The 27490-nt window shown below is 32.7% G+C and overlaps 4 protein-coding genes across 5 annotated transcripts; 2 read left to right on the forward strand and 2 right to left on the reverse strand.

The window, feature by feature from the left end:
* LOC109342773 (lysosomal Pro-X carboxypeptidase) lies at positions 2777-22194 on the forward strand. Of its 2 annotated transcripts, XM_019580763.1 has the most exons (11): positions 2777-3230; positions 3313-3499; positions 3606-3739; positions 3819-3931; positions 4021-4264; positions 4882-5034; positions 5506-5585; positions 5667-5716; positions 6335-6477; positions 18299-18302; positions 22183-22194. In XM_019580763.1, the coding sequence occupies exons 1-9, from the start codon at positions 2802-2804 to the stop codon at positions 6466-6468; spliced, it is 1524 nt and encodes a 507-aa protein (XP_019436308.1). In that variant the 5' UTR covers positions 2777-2801; the 3' UTR covers positions 6469-6477; positions 18299-18302; positions 22183-22194. The 2 variants fall into 2 exon arrangements, with proteins under 2 accessions (XP_019436308.1, XP_019436307.1); XM_019580762.1 differs by lacking the exons at positions 18299-18302; positions 22183-22194 and having other exon boundaries at positions 6335-6545.
* On the reverse strand, positions 7294-12423 carry LOC109342774 (aspartic proteinase-like protein 2). Its single transcript, XM_019580764.1, has 10 exons — positions 12031-12423; positions 11426-11555; positions 11071-11318; positions 10731-10958; positions 9726-9888; positions 9495-9568; positions 9257-9353; positions 8574-8634; positions 8048-8119; positions 7294-7747 (listed from the first exon to the last, which is right to left on the reverse strand). Exons 1-10 carry the CDS (start codon positions 12261-12263, stop codon positions 7569-7571), a joined length of 1485 nt encoding a protein of 494 aa, XP_019436309.1. The 5' UTR covers positions 12264-12423; the 3' UTR covers positions 7294-7568.
* On the forward strand, positions 16021-20657 carry LOC109342772 (SRSF protein kinase 1-like). The gene is made up of 4 exons (XM_019580760.1): positions 16021-16209; positions 16999-17979; positions 19490-19537; positions 19786-20657. The coding sequence occupies exons 1-4, from the start codon at positions 16021-16023 to the stop codon at positions 20197-20199; spliced, it is 1632 nt and encodes a 543-aa protein (XP_019436305.1). The 3' UTR covers positions 20200-20657.
* Positions 21067-27467, reverse strand: LOC109342776 (magnesium transporter MRS2-11, chloroplastic). The gene is made up of 14 exons (XM_019580766.1): positions 27077-27467; positions 26339-26411; positions 26007-26077; positions 25820-25905; positions 25607-25697; positions 24501-24569; positions 24018-24098; positions 23756-23921; positions 23640-23685; positions 23134-23214; positions 22520-22602; positions 21880-21923; positions 21653-21769; positions 21067-21400 (listed from the first exon to the last, which is right to left on the reverse strand). The coding sequence occupies exons 1-13, from the start codon at positions 27434-27436 to the stop codon at positions 21674-21676; spliced, it is 1347 nt and encodes a 448-aa protein (XP_019436311.1). The 5' UTR covers positions 27437-27467; the 3' UTR covers positions 21067-21400; positions 21653-21673.

The following is a 27490-nucleotide window of genomic DNA, read 5'->3' on the forward strand; positions in this document are numbered from 1 at the left end:
GGTGGGATACTTTATGTAATCAAATAAATAACTTATTAATAATTCAGTTTATACAATATTTTCAGTGATATTATCATGGTACATGTAGATTGATCATAATTAATACTAACTTTTGGATTTAATTTCTACTTTAATTTAGTATTTAAGCATTTGTATTTACTGTTTGGATAATAAATCAATGAAATCAAAGTTGTTATTTTTATTAGTTTTTGTTGTCTTCTTTTAGAAGTATAGTAATATGTCAGTTTATCAACAATGTGTTGGTCCATAAACAACACTTATTGAGAGGAACAATCACGAATAAAAAAAATTAGTTTCTTACCCGAAAAAATATCATTAGTAATAGTAATATGTTACTTTCGGGTAATAGAACTCTAGAAGCAATTCTATGCATGTATCATTGTTGTGATGGATAAATGGCATATGTCATTGATTAGTACTGTAGTACTATTCTCGTACAGAACATTTACTGCATGAATATGTTTGATAGTTACAATGTATTTTGTGAAGAATTAGTTTTATAATTTAAAATATTTATGAAGAATATTTTTTTTAAACTAAGTTTTGTATGGGTAGTTAATGGTGAGTATAAAATAATAAAAAACTGATAATATTTATATGTGTGCATATAGTTCTAATTCTTAAAGCAACAAATCAGAATTGGGCTAGGAGAATTAATTTAGAACATTATAAGCTATTAAAAAGTCTAAAATAGTCATTTTTTTATATTTAATCTCCAATTCTATGATGGAGCCTCATATATAGTGTAAAAATGTATCTTAATCGAATTCAAATTTGAGAGTTTAGTTAAATTAGAATGATTTCAAACTATATATGTTTGTTGATGAATATATCTTAATTAACTCCCACACATATTTAAAAAGAGAGAGGAAGAATACACCGATAATATATGAATTTTATATACAGTTAAAGTATCATCTACCATTCATATTTAATCATCATTAATTCTTCAAAAAAAAATCAAAAATAATAATTCAAATGAATAATAAATGATATAGTAACCATACATAAGTCTGTACACGGACAGTGAATAAATATTATACTCATTTAAAAATAAGTCACTTAAAACAATAGATTAATTTGTACAACGAAGTAGGACTTGGATTCAGGACCCAAAGTTTCTCTGAAAGTTGAATTTATAGGAGAATGAATGGAAACAAAAGATTTATAAATTATCTTATAAATATATTTTATGACTATTAAGTCTTTTATTTTCCTCCACAATTCAATTCCCGAACAAACAGATAGATTTCTTCAACCAGTGGTGCAACGCATGGGATTGGATATGATTACTATGCAATGATACAAAAATGGGTGGAACTAAAGAAAAGTTGATTTAGAATCATGTGATGTGCTTTGCAATGACTTTCTCTATGCCACTTCCACACCATGGTGGTGGTCATGGACATCCTCTCTTGTCATTATTATTATTTGATTAAGTCCAACATTAACAATGTTCTCAATATAGTTATTTATCTTCCTTTAATCTTCATATCTTTAGGATCTGTTTGTGAGTTTGATTTTGGAGGAAAATGAAAGAAAATAAAAGGTTTGAAAGTCATCTCACAAATGTATTTCATGATTTCTTCTTCCTTCAATTGCCCTTCAAAAAATCACTTGCAAACATAATTCAATGATCAAAACTAAGAAGGGCACTATATATCACTCACAATCAACTTTAGTAGCTAGCTCCATAGTGCCCAACACTCCAAGGAAGTTCAATAGTGACTGAACTAATAGAAGATTTTTAAGTCTAACAATAATTTGTTTTCAAATGTTATAAATTTAGTATATACTTTCAATTTTTCACTTACATGCTCAAGGTTATTAGTTACTACTTGTTTTCTACCAAATACAAACATCCATTATTCAATAATTAAAAAAATGTTAAATGTTAATTCCTAAAACCCAATTTTATTTAGTCTATAAAATAACATACTTTAGCCAACCATTTTTAATAATGAGTAATTGATAAGGAATCATTAATTAATAAGAAAATATTTTATTAAATGAATAATTAGTTATAGATAATTAATTGCGATTCTTTTTATTAAATGAATAGTAAAAAATGGATCATTGTATTAAAAAATAATTAATCTTTTAACTAATGATGAATCCATAATCAAATAAGTAACAATCTTTTTAATATTTAATTGTGTTAAGATTATTGAACCAAAATAAATACAAATCATCTTAGAATAAAAAGACCACTCCATTTTTATGCTCTCACATTTGCTTAGGTCCCAGAAAGATGTACAAAAAGTAATGTGCATATGTATCATTTTTGTTAATGATTTTGTATTACATATAAATAATAGTAGTTGCACTTAGTAAATTAATGTAAACAGAGTATCATTAAGCATCCAATATTTTTTTATACTATTAAGAGTATTTCTTCACCTTTTTGTTAAGGAACTAATCCTTTTCGGAGCTCGTGATTGCCCCTCCCAACAAGTATTACTCATAGGAATCGAACTCTCGACCTTGGGATTCAGTGGAGTCTTACACTACTAGATCAACGCCTTGTTAGTTTAAGAAAGAATGAAATTAAAAAACATGTCTCATACCAAAAAGACTCCGGTTTAAAAGTTCGATTCCTGGGTTGAAAGGCACAGTCACATACTCCAAAAATGATTAGTTCTTACCGAAAAAGGTGAGGAAATACGGTTTAAGAGTTCGATTCCTGGGTTGAAAGACACAGTCACATACTCCAAAAATGATTAGTTTTTACCCAAAAAAAACATGTCACATGCTATATAAAGACCTCATTAATCCAACATATGAAATGCAAGGAAACCTCAAAACCCATATTCTCCTTTTTTGTTTCAATGGAACATCCCTTGTTGCTTCTTTGCACCTTTCTCATTTTCTCAACCTATCTCACTACAACACACTCTTTAACCATTCCAAGGTTGAGTCCAATTTCTGAATGGGAAAAAACCTTACAAGACCCTACAACCTTTGTTGCAAGTGATGCAAAAGAATTTTACTATAACCAAACTCTAGATCACTTCAACTATAGACCTGAAAGCTACACAACATTTCAACAAAGATATCTCATCGATTTCAAGTACTGGGGTGGTGCCGACTCTAGCGCGCCAATATTCGCCTACTTGGGTGCCGAAGAAGCATTAGATAACGCCCCTTCCAACATCGGATTTCTGACTGATAATGCTGCTTCTTTTAATGCTCTTTTAGTATACATAGAGGTACTGCAAAGAATCTCATTTTATTAAAATTTAACTCTGATCATATTCAAAGGATGGTTCTAACTCGTAGTTTTCGTATCAGCATCGATATTATGGTAAATCGATACCATTTGGATCAAGGGAAGAAGCATTCAAGAATGCAAGCACTATTGGTTATTTCAACTCAGCTCAAGCCATAGCAGATTATGCAGAGGTTCTTATACATATAAAGAAAACATTACATGCTAAAAAGTCTCCAATTATTGTACTTGGAGGATCATATGGTGGAAGTAAGTACCTCAAATAATAGTATACACTTTACACAGATTCCACTTATGTATTGTTATACTGCAAGTTATTCTTGTATATGTTGTTAATATAGCTTTTTTTATGCAGTGCTTGCTACATGGTTTAGATTGAAATACCCTCACCTAACAATTGGTGCATTAGCCTCATCAGCTCCAATTCTCTACTTTGATTATATTACGCCGCCGAATTCTTACTACGATGTTGTCACAAGGGATTTTCGAGTAATATATAAAGCTCCAATACTCTACTTTGATCTTCTACTTGTTTATATATAACTAATCAAGGGTATTTGTTATGCAGGAAGCTAGTGAAACATGCTATGAAACTATAAGAAAATCTTGGTCTGAAATTGATAGAGTAGCTTCTCAACCAAATGGTCTTTCTATTCTTAGCCATATATTCAATACTTGCAAGTACTAACACTAATTTTCACACCCCTTTTGATTTTTTGTTGTTGAGATAATCTTAAAACTTAATTTGCTTACAATTACACATTTTGCAGCCCCTTAAATAATTCTTCTAGCCTGAAAGACTACCTGTATTTTCTGTATACTATTGCTGCTCAATACAATAGACCGCCGCGATATCCGGTTTCCGAGATATGTAGTGGCATTGATGGAGCATCTTCTGAAAGTAACATCCTTAGTAAGATATATGCAGGTTTAGTAGCATACAGGGGAAACACAACATGCAGAGTTAATGGACCTAGCAATGTATCTGAAACAAACTTTGGTTGGACATGGCAGGTAATTGAATTGCCTTAACAAATCAAAGATTTTTCAGTTATTTTTCTGTTAATGACATTCTTTCAGTTGAAGTATATAACATTTGTGATGTACATAGATTTCTAAATTGTCATCATCATTTATGAAATTGTTTTCATTCCATGTTGATGTAGTTCATCCTTCTACTTAAACAAGTATGAATGTTTTTGTGTGTCTATATTATTAAGTTCAAGTCCTCTATCATAATTCCATAACTAACATCAACTAGATTTATCAATTTCATGAGCCACTCTATTTATTAAGAACACTTGGTTAACGATTGCTTCATTATGATAGAGTCCATATATCGACCCGAGTTAGTGAGATAAAGACTTAGTTGATGTTGTATTTGGTTAACGATTGTTATATGTAATTTTGGTACTACTAAGATTATCTCCTCATCCTCTATGGGTAAGGAACTAATGTCTTTTGAGTTGCATCGTTGTCATTCCCAACAAGTGTCGTTCTCAAGAATCGAACCTTTGACTTTTCGATCATATTGGATCTAGCAGAGCTTAATATATGTGTATATGTTGCATGAATATTTGTATTTATCTTCCATTACTCTAAAAATGACACTAATTGCTCTATATGCTCAGACATGTAGTGAATTTGTGATACCTATTGGGATAGGAAACAATACCATGTTTGAACCAAAACCATTCAGCCTAAAACTCTATGCCAATGAGTGCAAAAAACACTTTGGTGTCTTACCTCGTCCTCATTGGATCACTACTTACTATGGAGGCTATGTAAGTGTTTCATTCTTCTCTTTTTATCCTAATCGATTTAATATGATACACTGATAGCGTAACTATTTTTCACACTATTCATACATACCCACCACTCATACGTTAATAATCATTGACTCTCTAACAAAAGTAATACGAATCGATGGTAGATAGTGTGTTGCGAGTGTAAAAAATTCTACACTGTCAATGCATGGTACACATATGTTGTTCCACTCCTTTGTGTCAGGAGATATGATCGGCCAGAAAAATATTTAATAATTACAATTTTAGCTTAAATAATTTTTTTCAACCAATCAGAGATGATAGTACATGGAGTGGTACAAAATATGAGACAACATATGTGCTCCCGTAAATGCATACATGTTAGACTCTATCCTAATATCCATAGGATTCATTTTCAAATGGTGTTCTATCTTATTTGTAACATTTTATTGAGATTAGTATACTTCATTTTGTTGTGGCAAATTACAGGATATAAAATTGGTCCTTAAAAGGTTTGGTAGCAACATCATTTTCTCAAATGGGCTAAAAGACCCTTATAGTAGTGGAGGGTAAGCAAAAAAACTAAAAAAAGCTACAGTTGTATGTTAAATTAAGCAACTTTGGTATTATTAAACTTCTATACATTTCAGGGTTTTGGACAATATATCAGAGAATCTTATTGCCCTACATACAGTTAATGGTATACCTTCTTTTTCAATCAATATATTGTAATTAACTTTATATTAGAATACACCATTTTTTGGTTTGGTTTATTTATCTATATATGTAATTATTTTCAGGTTTTGTCTAGTGTTTCACAGGATTTAACAATTTTCCGATTTTATTTTATAGAAATATGACATGTCTAAGCACTATTTATGATAGAATTTCGTGTCCTAAGTTAATAAACATAAAAAGTAATAGATGTGTGACAACAGAATAAATAAATTAAGGATTTTCTTAAGGGTTTTGTTAAGGGAAGAGGATAAGGAATCTTAGATGTTATCTTAAAAATTATTGTATTTAAGTAATTACAAAGTTCTCTTCATAGTTTTCCAAATTACTCATCATTTTTGTTTCTTAAACTCAATCCTAAGAACCGAGAATAACAATTTTTTATATATATTTAATGCACATATCAATAGTTCTATTAAAAGTAAAGTTTATTGAAAAATAGTTCACTTATCATTTTTATATATGAATATTGAATACTTAGTTTTCAATATGATGTTACTTTTAAATTTTAATAGAATCATTAACACATTTTCTCCTAGGATACACATTAAAAACCAATAGTTACCATTGATTTTTTTTGCAGGATCTCATTGCTTGGATATTCTGGCAGAAAATAAAAAAGATCCAGAATGGTTAGTGGAACAAAGGAAGAAAGAGGTTGAGATTATGAAAGGGTGGATCAGCCAGTATTATTCAGATTTTGGTGCATTCAAATAATATTACAATGTAATTGATGTACCAAAAAATATTACATTAATAACAATAACAATGGTGTATGCCACTGGATTAACGATGTTATACTGTGATAGTTTTTATGTTTAGCACTACAACTCTATATGAATTACTTGGACAAATTCAAGAAGGTTGAAATGAATTGTTACTTTGGCCCATGAAACTTGGACAAGTTTTGTTTCAATCTTTATATTTTTGTTGTTCTGTTTTCTTTATATGTTGTAACAAAATTTAGTTTCTTTTGTCAATAATGTGTTAATAACATGAACCATTAGTATGACATGTGTTACATATATGTTAACCACATTATTATTAAAGATTAAAACCAAAATTATAAAGATATAAGGAAAAAAGTAGAAGAAAAGATAAAGACTAGGTTACTCACAAATATAATTGATCATGGTTACCTTTAATGACATTGTAATACTCTAGTCCTGACATGCGATCTCTCCGGTCAATGAATCCATTGAACGTGCCATCCACCAGCTTAAATACCCTTGCAATATTTTATTTCCCATAAAGGGGAGCCTCCTACAACTCGAACTCTTAACCATAGAGACAAATAATGACTATATGCAGAAAATAGAGGGGAGTGGATATCACACTTGCAAAATAGAACTTAAGACTTTCATGCAAGTGTGAGTTGATATCTACCAACTAACAAGAGTTAACCCATCTTATGATACAGAAAATAGAGGGTAGAACAATGATTATATGCAGAAAACAATTTAAAACTTGTGTAGTCTTATTCAACTTAACTATAATGCAGCCAAAATATCAGCTTTTGTGTACATGTGTTAGTAAGCAATCTCAAACAAAAAAAGCTGTATAACCATGAGATTCAATCAATAATTCTGTGAGGTAATTTACAATGCTTACAAAAGTAAGAGTGATGATCTGATTCCCATAACTGATACAACAGAATCACCTGAAGCTAAAATGGACAAACCTATTGTGCAGAAAGGAGGCACAAGCAACACTCAAAATAATGTGGTCTTGCCAAATGTTACAAAATATATACCGGCAAGAAGATATACATGAAGGAAAAGAATGTTATTAGTTCTATCTCATAATATGTGTATATATTATGGTATAAAAACACAGCAGCAAATCAGTGTTATGTGCAAGAAGAAAGCCAAAAGCCCCATTTTTGTCAACTTGTGAAGTCCATCATGTAAAGAAGTGCTTCCGCTTAGATCTCCGGCATTAACAGATTCACTTCTGCCAGTGCCGGTTGTTGCAGAGACATTAACAGGCAAAGAACCTAGATTAATGAATTCAAATAGAATAGATTTAGAATCTGATGTTAAAGATAAACAATGATCCTCTTTGGTTCTAGAAATTGAATAATCCTACTCAAAACTCACTTTTAGGAAGAAAAAAAATCAGTTGGGGTCTGATTTTAACGCACTTAAATATCATTATACTAGCCTAGTGACTACAAAATGAAGTTGGCTATTATTCTTAGCTTTTCAAACCCTTAGAACAAAGAGCAAAATAAAAACACTACTGGTTGGAGTGAAAAGGCAATAACTTAGGTTGTGGTAGTAGATATGAAACTTACAATCGTAGTTAGCCCATCCAATGCGTTGACCAGCCAGATCATAAACAAAAATTTTGTCCTTCAATACAAGGTCTGTCAAAAAAATAAAGCAATGTTGTCAGTATCATACTCTCCAAGAAAAGATAACATGATATAACAACCAAGCCTTAATCTCGCTAGGTGGAGACAACTACATGGATCGAATGATACCATAATGTTTTATCATAAATCAGAAAAGATAACATGATCAATACAAAAAATTAAGAATAAAGAAAATAATTTAAATTGATATTCTAGCAGGTTGAGTATGGAAATATGCTATTACTGAACCCCAACAATAGCGATAATTTTTCAGAGCAAGAGTGGGGGGAAATAAAAATTGGAAGGGGTTATAATACGATACTATAGCATCTATGGGTAGAAAATTATATTCAAATGTATTTTTTTTTTCTAGTATGCGATCAAGTATCAAGCTAGTGAGTTGAGCCTTAATCAAATGCAAAATTTAACTAGAAAGATATCACCAACAAAACATGGAATATAATACCTCCTAAAATCGTTACTCCTTGACCCTGGATTTTCTGAAAGCCAATACACCAAATTGGTGCCTGTAACATGCATAGATGACCACAACGTTGAGTGAGATAACATACACTATAAAGAAATCAGAAAAATGTGGCCGATGTATATGGAGAGTAAATGCACATAGTCAAAGCTATCAGCAGCAATGTCCAATAAATCACCATGAAATATATTTTCCAAAAAACTCTATGATATAAGGTACAAATTTCAGTGGGAAAATGACATGTAATGAGATTTTGAAGAAAAACTGTATTTTTATTTCATAATAGTAATAACTTAAAAGAGAGCTAGGAAGGCATAAGAATAAGCAATAACAATATTTAACCAAATATAGCGAGGGTAGAAGAAGCTTGTTGGTAGTGGAAGATAATTTGGATAGTTTCATATGCCTTAAGAAATTTGGTTAAATAAAAAAAGTTCCATTAACAAAAAAGCAGATAAGGGACCTTTAGAAACAAAAGTAATATCAAAGTTAGCTTTTAAAGGACATATGAGTGGAAGGAGAGGAAAAAACCAGATTAATAGACAATGATTCTTCAACCATTGTCAAATGCAACTCACTCCAACTTGAAATTTATGTCTTTAGAAATCACGTAGTCTAGACCAATGGTTGGAAAATTGACGAAAATATAAGTCTTGAATACTTACCGTGGAACTCTGCTGTATGAGGTAGTCTCGTGGTCCTAAAACCATTGATGCACCTCCATCAAAATGCAGATTTACTTGAGGAAAAACATTATTGACACTAAACACAGCATAGACAAAAAGAGTTAGAGAAAGAGTGCATGAAAGATTATCTAATTTTATCATCCAATAACCAAAATATGGATGAGTAAAATAAAATTTAAAAAATCCAAATAAAAATCCATAGAATGCTCAACCTAACCTGGATGTGGTTAGGTAACACTGATTTCCCTGGGAAGCAACAGTGCTTACAGATTCTGGAATTGCAGCTGTAATCTGCATTAATAAAATTACAATATTTGCCATCAATATTTGATAAACCTTAGGTCGACAAAAAAGAATGCTTGATTGCTAGTTAATACATGAAGCATCAAAGCAATATCTATTATTGGTCAATTGAAATAACATTAAATTACCAAAAAATTAAACTCACCGCATTGACAAAGGGATCATAAGCCTCTTCAGCGAGGTACGCCAAAGTTGTTCCTGAATCAATAATGGTACCTCTGTTGTTTGACGTAGCAAAAACTGATGAATCAATTTGCAATGTCTTGCCATTGACAGAGATGCTCTGCAGATTTATATTGTAATGGGGCCTGCAATATTGCAAAGGAATCAGTTAGTCAAAAGGTTTTTTCCGATGCAAAATATTTCAGTATTGCAGCAGAAAATGCCTTTCTTCAATGACAAGTTCAAATTCTCCTATTCAATTGTATAATATTTTGAGGTAAAACATATTTCCTTCTCGGATCTCAGGGCTAATTTCAACTTCTTTAAGTTTTAACCATTTTTAGACATGACATCTTACTTTGCTTCATGGTAGAACATATATTTCTTTCCGGTTTCTGAGGGTTGATTCCAATTTCTTTTAGTCTTATCCATTTTCAGCTATGAAATATGTAGGACCAAGTAAAGTGTAAACAACCACTGACTGAATTTGATATGGGCCTTGCTCAAGGTACTGTTCCGAGAGCAGGCACCTATGTAGATGAAAAAAACCAACAACATATTATCCATAGTTGCATAGCTGTATATTGGTAAGTGGTAACAACTATAAGTATCTCAAACTCATACTTTCATCTTTAGGCTGTTCTTCATAACAATCATGTTCCTAACATGTAACTAGATATTACGGAGTGATTTCAATATTCAATATTGGCAGGCAGCTGAAACTTCATTTAAAAATCTTTCTTAACGAATAATTAGAAGCCTAAAACGCCAAATGATCTCCAGTATCAAATACTTGCCTGCCATCTACTTTTATTCAAACATTATTACTTGGCAAAGGCACAAATCTACATTCACTCAGTGTATTTATGATAGTCAAATTAACCTCGGAATGGAATTATTTGCTAACAACTACTAAAAATATATGTATAAGTTTAAGCAATAGAAGGAAATAAAAATGCAACATGGTCTTTGAAATGAAAGAACTTACTGTGATGGAACAAGTGGAGTATAAACTATGTTTGGCTCCACAATCTCACCAAGAACCAATATGCCTCCACCACTGTTATTTCCTTTCAAACAATGGGAGAACACCCTTGGAGCTATCCCTTTTGAGGAGAGTTGGGAGATGACAGACATGTCCTGTTGCCCAAACCCAAATATTCCATCAACAGCTCTATCAGACTTTGTCAAGTCCCCAGTCTGCTGATTGCTACAACTGCACCAAAACACACACAAGTTAATGCTTTCCAAGATTAAACTAACAAACATGGGTAAAAATATAGATATACAGATGACTATTTAACCATTTCAGGCTCATGATTGCTCACCCAAAAACTACAGCTGAAGAATTCGTAGACACAGATCCGTCAAAGAGAGTATTAAAATGCATATAGTCGGATACGTAATAACCTGATGTCCCACTACCATCTCCATACTGGAAATTGTAAGAGCATTGGCTGTTATCACTGGAACAGCTGGCATCTGATGATTGTACTCCACTATAGCACTTTTGGTCTGAACAAGATATTACTGAAGATGTTGATGAACTTCGGGGGTCAAAAAAATTGAGCTGAATCTATAACAAATCAAGTAGCCATGATAATGAGAAACATTCCAATTGCATTATAATAGTGTTCTACAACCATGATATTGAAATCATTAATAGAGAAAATTTGAGTTTACCTTAAGCCCACTTGTCTGGGGACAACCATTGCAGGAGTTGCAACTAACCCAGAGAACATCACTTCCGGTGTCAATCTGCACATAGAATTCCACAGGAGGAGTACCTAACAGCACCTTTGTAAAATAAAGCCTGAAATAATCCATTAAAATTTAAATTAAAAAAACACAAAAGATGTAATGCAAGGAGAAAAACAACTAACAGCTATGAATATCCGAATTCATCTTTGAGAATAAGCGCGCCTTCTATATTAGGCGATGAGAAATTCCATCCGAATAATCTCAAAATGCTATTCAATTAGCTCTTTACACGACAAATTCTAGGGACCATTATGATTTCCATTTAAAACTCTCATGGTTCAAATTGAAAATTTCTATTTCTCAAGCAATAAATTGGCGACTAAGTTTCTTATTTGAGACAAACTGAGGTAACTACTCCAACATATAACACAATCTTTGAGGTTCTAAAACAAAATTTGAAAATTGAGTTAAAGTTGTAAGTTTTAACTTATAGCTGAACTGAACAATAAGAATCAGAAACAATAGAATAAAGCAATAAACTCATTATTCAGAATCCAATCCACAAGTTTTAAAATTAAGCAAATTACCCAACTTCGTAGGGATTGAATGTTCCTTGAACAGAGAAATCAACAACGCTAACGTTTGAAGACTTCAACATTCTTCGATGCCTGAACATATCACGAGCTCTTAGGTGACTCAATTCAACTCCATCATTTGAAGGAAAAGCTCTTTCCAGCGTCATAGTCGCCGGAGATCCAGAAACAACCACCACCGCCACCGTGAGCACCGCCACGGCGTATATTAGAAAAACACGCGCCATTGGTGTCGGTGGAATAGTATGTAGAGTTAGTTATATAAGTATTATTATGTATTTGGAAGAAATGTTACAAAAAATATATATATATATGAAAATGAAATATGATTGTAATTACAGAAAGAGAAGAGAAGAAAAGAGAGAAGAGAGAAGAGAAACAGAGAAAGTTTCAAGTTTTCAAGTTTCAACTATGGATTACGTAAAGTTGCATTCACTCTCTTTCTACGTGCTAATTCAGGAAAATATAATATTTAAAAAAAAATTATATAAAGAGTGTAATATTGATGCACAATTAATGCATCATCCACCACTCATTTAGATTACATTTTGTGAAAAGTCAAATATAATTAAAAATAAATGATAGATAGTAGAATAACAGATAAAAAAAACTCTTACACTATTAGCGTGTATATTTTTTTCTCTTATAAAAAATAGTTGAAGTTGGGCTATTGTCTCTCCCCTTAAATAATATATTCATATAAACTAATAGTAGGTACCAATCTTATTAAATAAATAAAAATTCGATATAAAATTTCATTAGATTCCTAACTAAAAAGTTAATGATTTGATTTCTACGAGTGAAGTTTGTTGGAAGAATTGGTTACGCATCTATAAGAAGAACAGTTCTTTATTAAATATTTGTAACTTTATATAACTTTTTGTTTACATATGTATCAAGTTATATTGAATGAAAAAATGTGGATGAATTATTTGTATTATACACGAATACATACCCGTAATTACCAGCGTTAGTGTCAAAAGAATACCAACATCAAATAATAAATAACTTGAATAGAAAATATCAACACCAAGCAATGAATCACAAATTTTATATTAGGAGTAATTTGAGAAGAAATGAGATGCATTTCCAATTTTGAATATAATAACTAACTTGGGTTCTAATATAATCTATTTACTTTGAATCTTAGTTATTATTGTGATGCTTAAATTTGTGATCACAACCAGTTTATGTTTGAGAAAAGTTAGATTCCTCTTATATGTAATTAATAACTATAATTTCAAACACCCATAAATCGGTTTGACATTATAGTTTAAGTTTTAGGTTATGACTTTAAATAAGGAATCAATATTTAATTAATGAAGTGAAATTTTAACTATAATTATTATGAGAAAAAATATATACACTTAGGATATATGAGTTTCATACACTATACAGTGTCGTTGTATAATTTACTATTCGTAATATTATCCTCAATTGCTATTTACATTATAAATATTATACTCCAATGTTATTTTCATTTGCTTATATTTATTAAATGAGTGAATTTAATTATCGATTTACACAAGTTTTGTTTTTTAATTAAAAAGTTATATTTTCTAATGACGTAATCACGTGCGTCAGTCCACTCCTTTTGGGTCATTTACAATGAATTAAGGTATTGCCTACCATGTTAAGGAATTTAAATATAAATCAAAATTTTATTCTATAACGTGCTTGTATTTTTTATTAGTAATTTGTTGTTTTTATTATTCGTTTTGTTTTGAACGCTATTGTTTGTCAAAGGCTTATAAAAATTCTGAGGTATGACATGTTCTAGAGGATATATACATCATATCATAGATCAGCTCCAACTATTTCGTTTTATTTTCGAATCGAAATTACTTGTCTCACTTTTAGTATTTATGAATTAATATAATTAAAAAATAACACCCAATCAAAATAAAAAATTGTAAAAACACAAAATAATTTTTTATATTATTTAATAGGATGTGATTGACTTAAGACATGACGATAATAATTTTTTATATATATAATCTTCTTTAGACATTGACTTGGTTTAATTTGGTTTGTGCTGTCTCCACAACTATTCTCTAGAAGAAAAATAATGACAAATTATTTATAATCTAATTAGATGCATAACTTGTGGAGCATAACAATATTCAGTAAATAAATTAAAACTTTAGAATCATGGAAGATATATATAGCTTGTGCTCTAGATATACTATTCTTTCTTCACCAACTTATCTATAACTTTTCTTCCAAGAGATGAGGTTCTTGATCCACAAAGAGTTGCATCAATGATTAATTTGAAATTATAAAATCTTTTATCAACAACGGTGTCTCATTTCTTATTTCATAAGTAACATTCTGACTGAATCGACATCGACATGGAGAATGATGTACCGTTGAAGATATGTAATTTGTGTCCCAATTCATATAAATAAACAAAGGCTATGATGCTGAACACTTTTAATCCAACACACTATTCCAATCTCAATGGGAAGAATGAAATATGAAGGCAAAAACTTGCTTTCACTTCAAATTAATACCCAATTTGAATGGTGATATTTCATGTTGTTATTTTTCTATTTAAATGTATTTCTGGCATGAATTGTTGGTACTAGTTTGATTATATTTTTGAAGGCCCCTAACATCAATGATTATATTATATTTTATACTTATACATCCAAATCATCATCAAATCAATATTTGGAAATATTGTACTTCATGCTTTGCAACTTCCAAAACCCAAAACAAATGAAAATGTTTGGTGGACAACTTTTGTTGACCAACATGGAGTAATAAATATATGTTCATTTATTAAGTTTGAAACATGTTCATATAAAGTAGGATATAAATAAAAGTAAATATATATGATATTACATAGTCTTCAAAAGTTGGTATTCAATTACCAACATTGAAAAACAAATATGCATTATATATCAAGTTTTAAGAGGGTGCAATGGAATGAGAGAATAATATAAAAATATATACATAATGAGTGTATTATTCATCATTTATTTGAATTATTTTTTTAATAGTCAACGATAATTGAAAATGAGCAGTGAATAATACAATAATAGTGTAAAAAACTCTTATACTAATAGGGTGTATATCATTTTCTCTTGTTTTCCTTTCTTCTTTTTGTTTTATTTTGTTAAATATCATATGGTATTAGTTAATTCAACAATTAAGAAACTGTGAAGTTGCTTAAATTGAGATGTTAGTCATGTCTAAAATAAGATATTGTCATGCTAAACTTTTGATGTTTATGATTTTTCCATGAGACAAAACTTAAATATAATTTTATATTTATTTATAGTACTTTGATGAGAGAAAAATATGTGTCACAACTTGCTAATGAAAAGTTGAAAACATAATATATGTAAAAATCATAACAACTTTTCTTATTTAATCTGTTATCTTCATATATATATATATATAGGACTCTCTTATTCTTTTTATAAGCTCAAGATTCATTTTTATCTTTCTTACATAATTTTTCCTACATTTTCTAAAAATTAACCCAACCTAAGTATTTTTTTAATTAAATATATAGGAAAGGAAGAATATGTGATACAAACTTAAAGGAATAACGAACAAGGCGGTGTTAGTTTAGTGATACAAAACGTCACTAAATTTACAAAGTTTCAACTACCACAGTGACACTTATCGAAAAAAATAGTTACAAACTCCGAAAATATTAATTCCTTACAAAAAAAAAAAACAAAGGAATAGTTATATTTGAAAGTTATTTTTTAAATAGTACCTTAAGCACTCGTATATTTCATGAGTATCATTTTCATTTTCTATATTTTCGCGGCAACACCCACTCACAAAACCCTAATTTCCCCTTTTCATCTCTCACTTTCAAAATCAACTGGTTCAATCCACTCTTTCACACTCCAACACTAGTTACCCCCAATATTTGTTCCACAAATCGATTAATCGTTGTTAACTTTTCCAATTTTTTTTCTCAGTCTCACTTTATCGATTTCGATACCTTAGATTGTGATTTCAATGGCAGAGGATCGAAATGAGGAGAGTGATTACAGTTCAGAGGACGAAGGAACTGAGGATTATAGGCGTGGAGGGTACCACGCTGTTCGTATTGGAGACACTTTCAAGAATGGGTGTTATGTGGTGCAGAGTAAACTCGGTTGGGGTCATTTTTCCACTGTGTGGCTCGCTTGGGATACTCAGAAATTGGTATATGTACTATCTTCTTTGTTTTTTTTACTTCAGAAAGTTGTGGCAAAATTAATGCTTGTTCAGTTTTGACAATTAGTGTGTGCTTAGGATTAGGAATGAGTTTTTTATTATTGTAGAAATAATATTTTGAGGGTTTAGGGCGCGTTTGGGTAAACAGCTTTATTAAGTGCCCACTCATAATATTTTGGAACAAGCTAAAAGATATTATATTTGTAAGTTTCTTGATAAGCTTATTGAAATAAGCTAAAAACAGCTTATCTTTGTAAGTTTATTGATTAGCTTATTTAAATAAGCTAAGATGGGCTTATAAGAAGGACATAAGCTATATTTGTAAGTTTATTTTTGTAAGTTGTTCTCATAGCCCAAATAAAATCTCTATAAGCTCTTCCTAACGCCTTCTAAGTAGGACAAGTCTGGCAAGTCTGATTAAAACATGAAAAAACTGTTTTTAATTGATTGGAGAAAGAACGGTTTCTAGAGAAGCTGGAGTTTCAAGTTTGCTTGGAGAAATCTGTTTGGTTATTTTGAAGCTAATCACATTAGCCCATTTCACACATGTAACATTTTTGACACAAACAACGTTTTTAAGTAGTGGTTCGTGTTTTTGTTTCCTTGTTGCTCTTTCTAACTTTCTATTTTGTTGATCATGTCTATTCTGTATCACTAGAGTTTCTGTATTTAGATGGCATATGCTTGGTGACTGTAATTCTTTGAAAACCATGCCAACAACATGCTCTCATCTTTAATTTGGAGCTCAATTATTGACGGGGAATTATTTGTTTGTAGCGGTATGTTGCCCTAAAAATTCAAAAGAGTGCTCAGCACTACACTGAAGCAGCAATGGATGAAATAAAGATTCTCAAGCAGATCGCAGGGGGTGACCCAGATGATAAGAAATGTGTTGTCAAGCTATTGGATCACTTTAAGCATTCAGGGCCTAATGGCCAGCACGTGTGTATGGTTTTTGAATTCCTAGGTGACAATCTTCTTACCCTTATAAAGTACAGTGATTATCGAGGGGTTCCCCTTCCCATGGTTAAAGAAATTTGTTTCCATATTTTGGCTGGTTTGGATTACTTGCATCGCGAGCTCTCTATAATACACACTGATTTGAAGCCTGAGAATGTCCTGCTTTTGTCTCCAATAGATCCATCTAAGGATCTAAGCAAGTCAGGTGTTCCCCTTGTCCTTCCAAACACCAAGGCCAAGACACTGCCCAAGATTGTGACCACAATAGATGATAAAAGTTTGAATGGAGATCTGACCAAGAACCAGAAAAAGAAAATGCGAAAAAAGGCTAAAAAGGCAGCTCAAGGCTTTGTTGGGAAGGAAGGACCCGAGGAAGTCGAGGAGGATTCTAAAGCACCTGAGCAAGATGATTGTAGTAATGATATGAAACTGACTGTAGAGTCCAGTGAAGGTAAACCTAATAATCTTGTGAATAAAGATGAATCAACAAAGGCTTCTGAAACTAAGGATGCTCCACAAGGAAGTGGTCGTAGGAGGGTTAGCAGTTCTACAAGAAAAAAGTTGCTCGCAGCTGTTGATCTCAAGTGCAAGCTGGTTGATTTTGGTAATGCTTGTTGGACTTATAAACAATTCACAAATGATATTCAAACGAGGCAGTATCGGTGTCCCGAGGTTATTCTGGGATCCAAATACTCAACTCCAGCAGATCTATGGTCTTTTGCTTGCATTTGCTTTGAGCTTGTCACTGGTGATGTTCTTTTTGATCCTCACAGTGGTGACAACTATGATAGGGATGAGGTAACTGAACCTGTTTTTGGCTTCAAAAGTATTGTTTTGCTTCATATCTGGCTATCATTATCTTATGCTTACAGTTAATATTAATAGTACTGTTATTTTGGCTTTGAACAAAATTTATGATAGGGCATTCTGGAGTCGTTCGATGAATGTTTGTAGCTAACCTCACATAGTGGGATTAAGGCTTGATTGTTGTTGCATTATTTTGGCTTTGAAACTGGATTGCTGTCAATTTTTAGACTGAATAGAAGTTTTTGTGGTCCTCAGGAGGTGATTTTGGTGGCTATACCATACTTCAAGTCACATGGTTTAAGTGTCTTAGGCCTGTGATACAAAATAATGGGGTAATAGAGGGTGATCTAAATATAGGATTCAAGCGGGTGGATGAAAATGAAGTGCTTCGAGTGTTTTTATGGTTGAAAAGTTCCATTCAAGCTTAACAGTGAATTTTACCGCACAAATATAAGACTTGTGATGTTGTGAGGGATTGAAAATTGGGTAGTAAAACGCGATCAAGAGAATAAGCTCAATGTGGAAGAGATGAGAATGTGACAGGATTAGAATGAAAGTGTTAGAGAGAAAGTTAAAGTAGCTCCACTTGTAAAAATATATGGCCGAGTCTTGTCTTAGTTGATTTGGACATGTGTAGAGAAGACATGTAAAAGCCCCAATGTGGAGAGTGAATAAGTTGGACGGTGGGAAATAGTGAGATGTAGAGGGTGACAGAGTAAAACTATTGTTCAACTCTTAAGGCTTTAGCATTGAATGGTTTGGTTGTTGTTGAAGACCTTTTTCTTTGACTGCCTGGACCATTAGTTGTACCATCCTCTGTATTTTTTCTTTGTTTCTGTCTGTAATTTGAATTGTATGTGAAAAACAATAAACTTTTAGTGAGGTGTTTACCCTATCAAAATGCCGCCTCTACTGTTGTAATAAAAAAGTGGGGGTGTAATAAAGGTGCTACATTGATAGTTTTGGTGTCAAAAATAGTTTGGTTAAAGAGTGACTTCTATCCCAACTAAGGATTTAAAGTTACTTGTCCTTAGCTTTGTCTTCGAAAGGGAGAGATACAGGCTTTGACTTCCATTTTATGCACTAGATCACCCATAAGACATTTCTTGGAAGAACTGTGTTTGTGTCAATACTCAATAGCATCGTGAAATGATTAATTAGCTAAATTATGACATCTTTTGTCTAAAGATGTCGCAATCTTTTCAATTTTGAATGTAGTTATTTCATTGATCTTAGAATTGAATCTTCACGATGCTTCTTTGGCGCAAATTACTGATGGCTTTTTAAGTAGCCAGACAAAGTGAATTGTTTAAGATCATTGGGGCTCTAGGCCCCCATTTCATTCAAAATAATGTATTTTGTTTCAAAGAAAGTCTTGCTATTTTGAAAATGACATTATTTTATATTATATTGGAAAAAGATTTACATAAATGTGAAATAATGCTTTGATCGTTTGGACTTCTATCAATGGATTATTTTGATGATATTTCAAATTTTACAGGATCATCTGGCATTGATGATGGAGCTTCTTGGAATGATGCCTCGCAAGGTAAGCATGTCAAGCGTTTTAAAGTTGCTATGGTCGACAAAAGAACATTAAAAGTACTTACATTTATCTCACATATAATTCGGTTACTCCATTAACAGGCATTATATATAAATTGGCACACTATTTCTATTGCTGTCCGAAAAAGAAACAATGTGGCAGTTTAATGCAATTAGTATCAATGTTTTTTCTGTTACTTCTATCAAAATATTTTATCTGTTCTGCATTATTTGAACAAATATTTCCTTCAGATTGCACTAGGTGGCCGCTATTCCCGGGACTTTTTCAACAGATCTGGTGATTTGAGGCACATCCGCCGGCTGCGTTTCTGGCCTCTTAATAAGGTGCTGAAAGAGAAGTATGATTTCAGTGAGCAAGAAGCAAATGACATGGCCAATTTCCTTGTTCCATTACTTGATTTTGTCCCTGAAAAGAGGCCAACAGCTGCTCAGTGTCTTAATCATCCATGGTTCAGTGCTGGTCCTCGGACGCTGGAACCCTCGTTGACTACTGCGCAACCTGATGCTATAGATGTAGAAATGTCGGAAAGGATGAAGAGGGAAAAAGCTGAGCTGGAGGCTGTGGAAGTTGGTGTGGAAAACATATCTATCAGTGGAACTCCAAAGCCACTCAAAGAGTCCCAACCAATAAGGTCATCAAAATAGATTGAAATTTGGCATTTCTGGTGGTGTATCAGTGTATGCAACCTGTTCTTATTCATATGGTAACCTTGCTGGTCCTTGGAGCATAATTTTGTATGGAGCTGCTGTTATATTAGACCTCATGTGCAATATAAGTCATAAGCAAGGTTGTGATTTGGGAAGGTTTACATAGGGTTTAGTAAGTAAAGCTGGAGGTGTGGCACAACAGAGTGATATTGCAAAACAGAATGCCTCAGACAGCTACCCTTCATTTCTATACAAACTGTGCTATGTTGTGAACAAGAAGTTTGTTTGAAACTTCTCCCTAGGATATAATTTTCTTTTGAAGGGCTTTAACTGTACATTTGAATGAGTTGATTCTTGACTTGTCCATACCATATTTTGATGCTATACACTTTGTCATAGCATCTTTTATTTTTGTTTGTTTTTAGTTTTAAGTTATTCACATTCATGCTTTTAACCGAAACTTAACTAGGTTATTGTAAAGAATCAGAGTTTCTATGTAGGTGCTTAAGCAGTAAATTTTGAGAAAATCACAGGGTGGTTGTGCAAAACCAATTTTCCAATACAAGTTTATTAGTTATTTGTTATTGCAGATACCATCAAGCAGCTTAACTGAAAATATGGAGATTTTTAACTTAGCTGTTTTGTATGGATATCATATCCTATTATTACCGAATTTACTGATCTTAGATACATCAGCACCAATTTTTTTAGATAATGCCACCCAACCCAATTAAATATGGATAGATGGGTTCATTCAACTTCTTTTTGAGTTAATATTTTTTGATAAATGCCTATTACAAATTATACATTCTTACTTTTGCAGGTGCATTACAAAGTATACATTCTTACTTTTGCAGGTGCATTACAAAGTATGCATTCTTACTTTTGCAGTGATAAAAAATCTGTACAAAACAAACTCGGCTTCGAAGTCGAAGGATCTTTTAGCAGACACCCAGAGGTAATCACTAAATGAAGAATAATTTGATAGCTAATCATCTCCTCATGATTATTATAGCCATAATGACCTCATGAAGCAATAATAAATTGTCCACCCTCTTCCAAAATAAGAATGAAAGCTAACTCCTATAACCTGTAAGATTAGTATATGAGTAATATCATGCATACTTACCCATTTTGGATCATCCTCTTGTACAATCACTGCATGTGTTGGGTGCCTAATTTTCTTCATAAATATCACCTGAAAAATGAGTTAGAAGACCCCTTTAAGGCTTGGAGGACTTGATACAGAATTATGATTGTACTGAGGACTAAACAATGGAAGGTGCATCCATAACTTGAAATAAGGATTTTATATTGGTAGTTACCTCAACTAATACTAAGATAATGGATCACAGTTCTGCTACATACTAAAGAATCAAGATCATGGAAGAAGAAAGTTCAGAGCAGTATTGCTGGGGAGATTGGTTAAAAAGGTAATGAATGTTATTACCTAAATTGAAGTTTCTTCCAATCAAAATATTTTCCTTGCCTTGAGGTAGTTGTACATAAAGAAAAAAGCAATAACAGCACCAACGATTATCCCACCGGTTGTCAGCCAAAATGCAAACTGCATCAAATCAAAAGATAATCTGATTATTTTGACAAGACTAACCAGCAACAACTTGCATGAAGAATCAACCAAGTCATGCATCAAATAAGATTTTGAATACAACTCACCACTTGCTCTTCAAGATATGACTTCAGGTTCATGCCAAATATACCTGAAATCATGAAAAATATATCTTGATATAGACCAGGCAATGTACATGCTATTTTCTCAGATCATGAGCTAGTTCTTATGTGAGATCAGGCAATGTTCATGGATTTGACATAATTATTAACCACAAGTTCTTAAGTGAATGCATGTTCCTTAGTCACATTCCATTCAAAATCAAATTGAGCACCTCTAGATTCTAAACCTTGGAAGTTCTTTATAGAGAGACACATCAAATAAACATTATGGTGTGATCATGATGGGAGAAAATTTAGAGAGCACGTACCTAGGTGCGTAAATAACGCAAGCAATGCATGTTCCTATGTTTTGGCCAAACTTCAGAACTAAACAATAAATATGTATTACTGGTTTTAAGATAAAAGTGTGGTGGGTTGTTTTGATGCCATCCAATGGAGTTTGTAATTAACCAAATCTAAGTTCACTTTAACAACTTTAATCATTGGTTAATTCTAATGGAGTTATTGTGAAATAAATCCCACTAAGTGATTACTTTGAAGTCAAATAAATATTGGTTAAAATTATGGGTTGTTTTAATACAATTCACTGTGCAGATTGTATCAAAGGATCGTCCATAATACGTACCTGCTACAAGGGCACCAACTGCAACACAGAATGTTCCAACCTGGAGAAGCAGTTCCACTCTACTAACCTCAAGTCTTCGTGAGCTGTAGAATAAAATCGAATGTATTAGAACAAATAAGGTTAATAATGACCGATAGCTATAGATGTAAACACATTATTTTCCCCTTGAATTATGAGCATAAAGCAAAGGTAACATATGGTGTCAGACTATATGCTTATCTCTCAAGTTACTATATGTAACATTGTTGTTCGAAGGAACCAGAATGGTTCTTTTAACTTTACAATAACAGCAACAATATTTCATGCATTCCTAATTGTGAGATAGCTTCTGAATAATGCATTTTGAAATCCTTTATTGGTCTTCACCTGACTAACTTTAAGTCCTTGAATGTCATGAAATTATACTACGATCTTGACTTGGCTAACAATTCAGGATAGCTTAATGAAATGTTTGAATCTATGCTGTTGTGTTGAATCCAAAGTTGGTAGTCGTGGCTCTAGAATGGATACTAAATTTTTCTAGCATCAAATTATGCAATCTTTGAATGCAGTAATATTTAATTCTAGATACAAGCTATCACCTCTGGATCTAGAGACAAGGAAGATAATCAAACCTCAAATTGACGCCTATAGAATCTTCCATTTCCCTTGCAGAATCAAGGAGCCTTTCAGCTTGACCATGACAAGATTCACATCTGCAAGTGCATTTAGACATACAAGTTAATTTTGTGATGAAATCATCAAACATGTCGAGCTCACGAGGAACGGTAACTAGCATTAGGCAAAATCATAAACTAATTGTGGACTTTGAAAGCTTGATGAGGCTTGTTTCTCAATGCAGATTCCTTTTAGATATTGTAACATGGATTAGAGAGCATTCTGGATATCCATGACATTGTAACATGTAATGCTCTTGCATGAATACTACTGATAAGTAAAATCTTAAGACTCTTGGTTTCAACTTGTGTATGTGATTTCTGCATTTTAAAACTTGAAAAAAGGGAGGCCATAAAGGCGTGTAATAATATGTTCTTCATTCTAGACACCGTATATAAGTCCTCAAGACACGAACACACAAAAATTATGAAATGTAATGTGCAAATTAGGAATGAGAATAAACCTTTGGAGATAATTTTCCAGAAGCATCTCAATTTCCTCCTCCTCCTCTACATATAATGAGAAAAAATCAAATTAGAAACAAATCAGCAACAACAAAAAATGCTTTAAACAATTTACCCTCAGCAATCTGCTTTTCTAGGGGCACTGCACATTCCATATCATTGTTTCCCTTCTTAAGTGTGCAGTTTCTTCCCATGATGCATATACGGCGTATTTCATTGGGGTCCTCCAGAAGGTCAAGCAGCATCTGTCTGAGAGCGCCTGCCCTAGAGCCTAACTCAACCTGGAAATTTAACATGAAGCAAAAAAAAAACAATTACAGTGTTTTACCGCTCAAGATGGGTAACTTATTGGAAAATAACACTTCCGTAAAAAGTACCAGAGTTTGTTTGCTAATACGAAGTTCCTCTAATATGTCACCAGTTAAGCGATTTGGTACAGCCTCAATAAGAGCTTGAACCTAGGACCAAAAGAGAAAAGTAAAATGATTATTCCACTCAGGGGGTGCACTCAGAGACCAAGAAAAGATGGAAACTTATGATCTACTATTAAGAACCCAGAGCGGAAAAAACCACTCAAGTCTATTAAATATTTCAACAAGAACGTTTCTGCTTTCAGACAAATGCTATGCCAACCTAAAATCACCATGAAATATACCTATACTTTTTAAGATCATATAAAAGCATGGACGGAGTGACAGGAACATGTCAAGCCCAAAAGTTCAGACCAGTTTTGGTTCACAAGCAGGTTTAGAAATAACTACATACCAAAGTCATAAAAAAAGAGAAAGCAAACAGCAAGTGTACACAGACAAATAATCAACACAAATATACTCAGTTACAGACTGCATTCCCATACTCACACGAGGTTCTAAGTCCATCAGTCTACCCTCCAAACGCTGTATTCTTGAAAGCAACGCTGCTTCAACAACCTGAAAGTTTCACAAATTAAGTAGGGGGAGAAATTTCACAACAGTATACCTATGATGACAAACCAAATGGATGACTCAAGAATACACAAAAATGAAAACAAAATTAAACCCACGGCAACCAACTTTATATATGCTTGCTCATGAATAGCATTGAAGTTTGTTTATATGTTTAAGGAAGGTATTTCTCCTAACTTCAGAAGTAAAAAGCCATAAGCCCAACTATTTGTGAACCACTGCCCGAAAGTCAAAACCATTTAGTCCCCTTGATGTGTTTTCTCTTTTGGCGTCTTAACTTACTTTAAGGCCAGACTTTTCTCCAAAATTTGGCATATGTAACTTCTCTCCATTTCACTTTCATTCACGATCTCCTTAGTTTTTCATTCCCCGTAGTCGGTTCTCTATTTAAGTTTTCTTGCCTTCTGAATTGGAATTGTCGCCTTTGTTAGATCATTCTGCCGCAAGTTTTCCACTTAAGTTGCCAAATTATTTGCTTTAATAGTGTTATTTTTAATTCCTCAATGCTTGTATTCCACTACAAACCACCACCTTTACCTTTTCCAAAACCTGGGACATAAATATGTACTAAAGTATCATTCTAATATTTCTTTTGTTTATCCTTATTCAACAACTACAACCAAGCCTTAATCTCACAAGGTGAGGTCGGCTACATTGATAAAACGACGTCATAATGCTACCCATTCCTCAAAATAAATTTAGGAAGAAACACATCATTTTTATATTTATAGAAATGGCTGCTACTAAGTTTGTTGAAGCCTATGGTCATATATTTCAACCAGTGAAAATAAAGTTAAAATTAGTTTTTCTTTCTTTATTCGTCTCATAAGACTGGTATTCACCCTGTGCTCTCAACGATAAAGGCTTATGGAAAAATACTACAAGACATGGGAAACTATAGTATTAGAGTATTGGACACACAAGACTATCTCAGGAAGTGTCTGCAACTGTACCGAGTATTGTTTTTGTCATACTATTCAGTAATCAATATCTTCAATGAAAAAGGCAAACTCCAGGCTAACCTCAAGTTCAAAAGGGATTGATGGCCCTCCGTTGGTGTTCTTGGGGTTCAACCGAGGCAGCAATAACTCGAGAAAAGCTTTCCCTCCTTTACTGATAAATAATAATTTCAACAGAGGCAGAAGTTTGGTTTTAGTTCACCTTGTTACAAAAAGAAATATCAATGATGGTGAAGCCCATGATAATATATAAATTATTTCGGAATTAAACATTACCGATTATAGTCAAATATAAGTACACAATCTTGCATTGCTATTGCTCGTAGTGAACCAAGATTTAGAAGTATAGCATACTCACGGACCTAATACATGATGAAGAAATTGAATAAATATTAATTGATAAAGAAGGTGTTTATAAGCATACAATGACGTGTTATGAAAAATAAGGAAAAACAAATTATACCAGCAAAGAAGGCATTGAATTTGTCATAAACAACGATGGATCCACACTTCGAACATCTCGTGGACGAAGACCTGAAGAATTAAACACATTCAACATAACACGAAAACAAAATGACTTAACAGTATTCAATAGCTAGAGATGAGGGCATCATTGCAAATAAAAATAAATAATAGTAGTAGGAAATTACACTGCCTATATAGTAGTATGTCATATAAGTATCTCCATACAATTTTAGCCAACCGAAATTAAAATACGCATAACATAAATAATAAAAAGATACAACAAGCATAGAGTGTTCTCAAATTGGAGTTCAGGCATAGCATTTTACTCACCACTTGACTTCAAAAGCTGTCTCCTGTTGATTTTTCTAGTTGATACTGTCCCATCTGCCTTCACTTCAACAACCTTCCCATACATAGAATGAGAAACAAAACACAACAATCACATAAAAGAAAACGAAACTACGTGCAATCGAATTTAAGAGGCTGCTAGCCTGCTACCAACAAGGAGTCGGTCCAATGATGTTAGTCCCTGCTAGATCCCCATGTACCGTATAAGGTTAAAGACCAATGTTCGATCCCTGGAGCGACACTTAGAGGGTAGTCATGCACCCGTGAGGATTAGTTTATGGGGATATCATTGGATAACACCAAAAAAACTAGAGAAGCTGCTGCAATTGCTGCTTTGTTTAAGCTTAAAAAAATAAGTGATTTTAAAAAAAGTAATTTTATTTTCTGTGTGCATGTCCTCGCCCTGTCACCTACAAAAAGAGGCTTATCTCTTGAGACACAGAAATCACCAAAAATAAGTTTTGCCTCTACGAATAAGTACTTTTCTGTTGTGTAAGAAATATATAAAAAACTATTTTTCTACAAAAAATCATTCTTTTAATCTTTCTATCACCATTTTTATAAGCTAGAAATCTAGCTTATAAAGCTAAATTTCAAATTATTAATTTTTTAACTAAGTGTTAGGAATGATAATAACAGGATTTCAGTTCATTGAACTAGAAATGAAAAAAGCTCCTAAATTTGACAACATAATATCATAATAAAACAAAAAAAACGAACTTCATAAACAGGTTCTCGAATTCCAAGTGAAAGAGAATCAGTAGAAGCGGAAGAAGCAATTCTCTGAGTCTCAAAACGATTATTCGAAGGAGCAGAGGTTGGAGTAGAAGTGTGATCATTTTCACCGTTTACACCTTCACCGGAATCCGATACGGCGGTTTCATTGTGACTGCACTGTTCATTCTCGGTGGATCTGGTTAAGCATTTGAGGGAGGGAGAGAGGGTGTTGAAAATGGGCTTTGGTGGAGAGGGAACGGAGAAGTTGGTACGGCGGAGTAGAATAGTTGGTGGAGATAACGGTGGAGATGACGGTGGAGGATCGGAGAAGAAGTGAAGAAGAAGTGGCGAAGTTAAAGCCATGTTGTTTGTGGTGAAATGATGATGATGTTCTAAACTCCTATTACAACCTTCTTT

Source organism: Lupinus angustifolius, chromosome LG03 (assembly GCF_001865875.1).
Source record: "Lupinus angustifolius cultivar Tanjil chromosome LG03, LupAngTanjil_v1.0, whole genome shotgun sequence".
Taxonomy (NCBI): Eukaryota; Viridiplantae; Streptophyta; class Magnoliopsida; order Fabales; family Fabaceae; genus Lupinus; species Lupinus angustifolius.

Coding starts and splice junctions, on each gene's coding strand:
- LOC109342773 (XM_019580763.1), top strand. CDS start 2,802: ATGAAATGCAAGGAAACCTCAAAACCCATATTCTCCTTTTTTGTTTCA. Junction 3,740..3,818: donor TTGTCACAAGGGATTTTCGA/GTAATATATAAA, acceptor TTTGTTATGCAG/GAAGCTAGTGAAACATGCTA. Junction 5,717..6,334: donor TGCCCTACATACAGTTAATG/GTATACCTTCTT, acceptor TTTTTTTTGCAG/GATCTCATTGCTTGGATATT.
- LOC109342774 (XM_019580764.1), bottom strand. CDS start 12,263: ATGGCGCGTGTTTTTCTAATATACGCCGTGGCGGTGCTCACGGTGGCG. Junction 11,319..11,425: donor CCCAGACAAGTGGGCTTAAG/GTAAACTCAAAT, acceptor GATTTGTTATAG/ATTCAGCTCAATTTTTTTGA. Junction 9,354..9,494: donor TGTTACCTAACCACATCCAG/GTTAGGTTGAGC, acceptor TGCTGTGTTTAG/TGTCAATAATGTTTTTCCTC.
- LOC109342772 (XM_019580760.1), top strand. CDS start 16,021: ATGGCAGAGGATCGAAATGAGGAGAGTGATTACAGTTCAGAGGACGAA. Junction 16,210..16,998: donor CTTGGGATACTCAGAAATTG/GTATATGTACTA, acceptor ATTTGTTTGTAG/CGGTATGTTGCCCTAAAAAT. Junction 19,538..19,785: donor TTGGAATGATGCCTCGCAAG/GTAAGCATGTCA, acceptor TATTTCCTTCAG/ATTGCACTAGGTGGCCGCTA.
- LOC109342776 (XM_019580766.1), bottom strand. CDS start 27,436: ATGGCTTTAACTTCGCCACTTCTTCTTCACTTCTTCTCCGATCCTCCA. Junction 26,078..26,338: donor ACAGCTTTTGAAGTCAAGTG/GTGAGTAAAATG, acceptor TTAATTCTTCAG/GTCTTCGTCCACGAGATGTT. Junction 24,570..25,606: donor CAATCCCTTTTGAACTTGAG/GTTAGCCTGGAG, acceptor TGAAACTTTCAG/GTTGTTGAAGCAGCGTTGCT.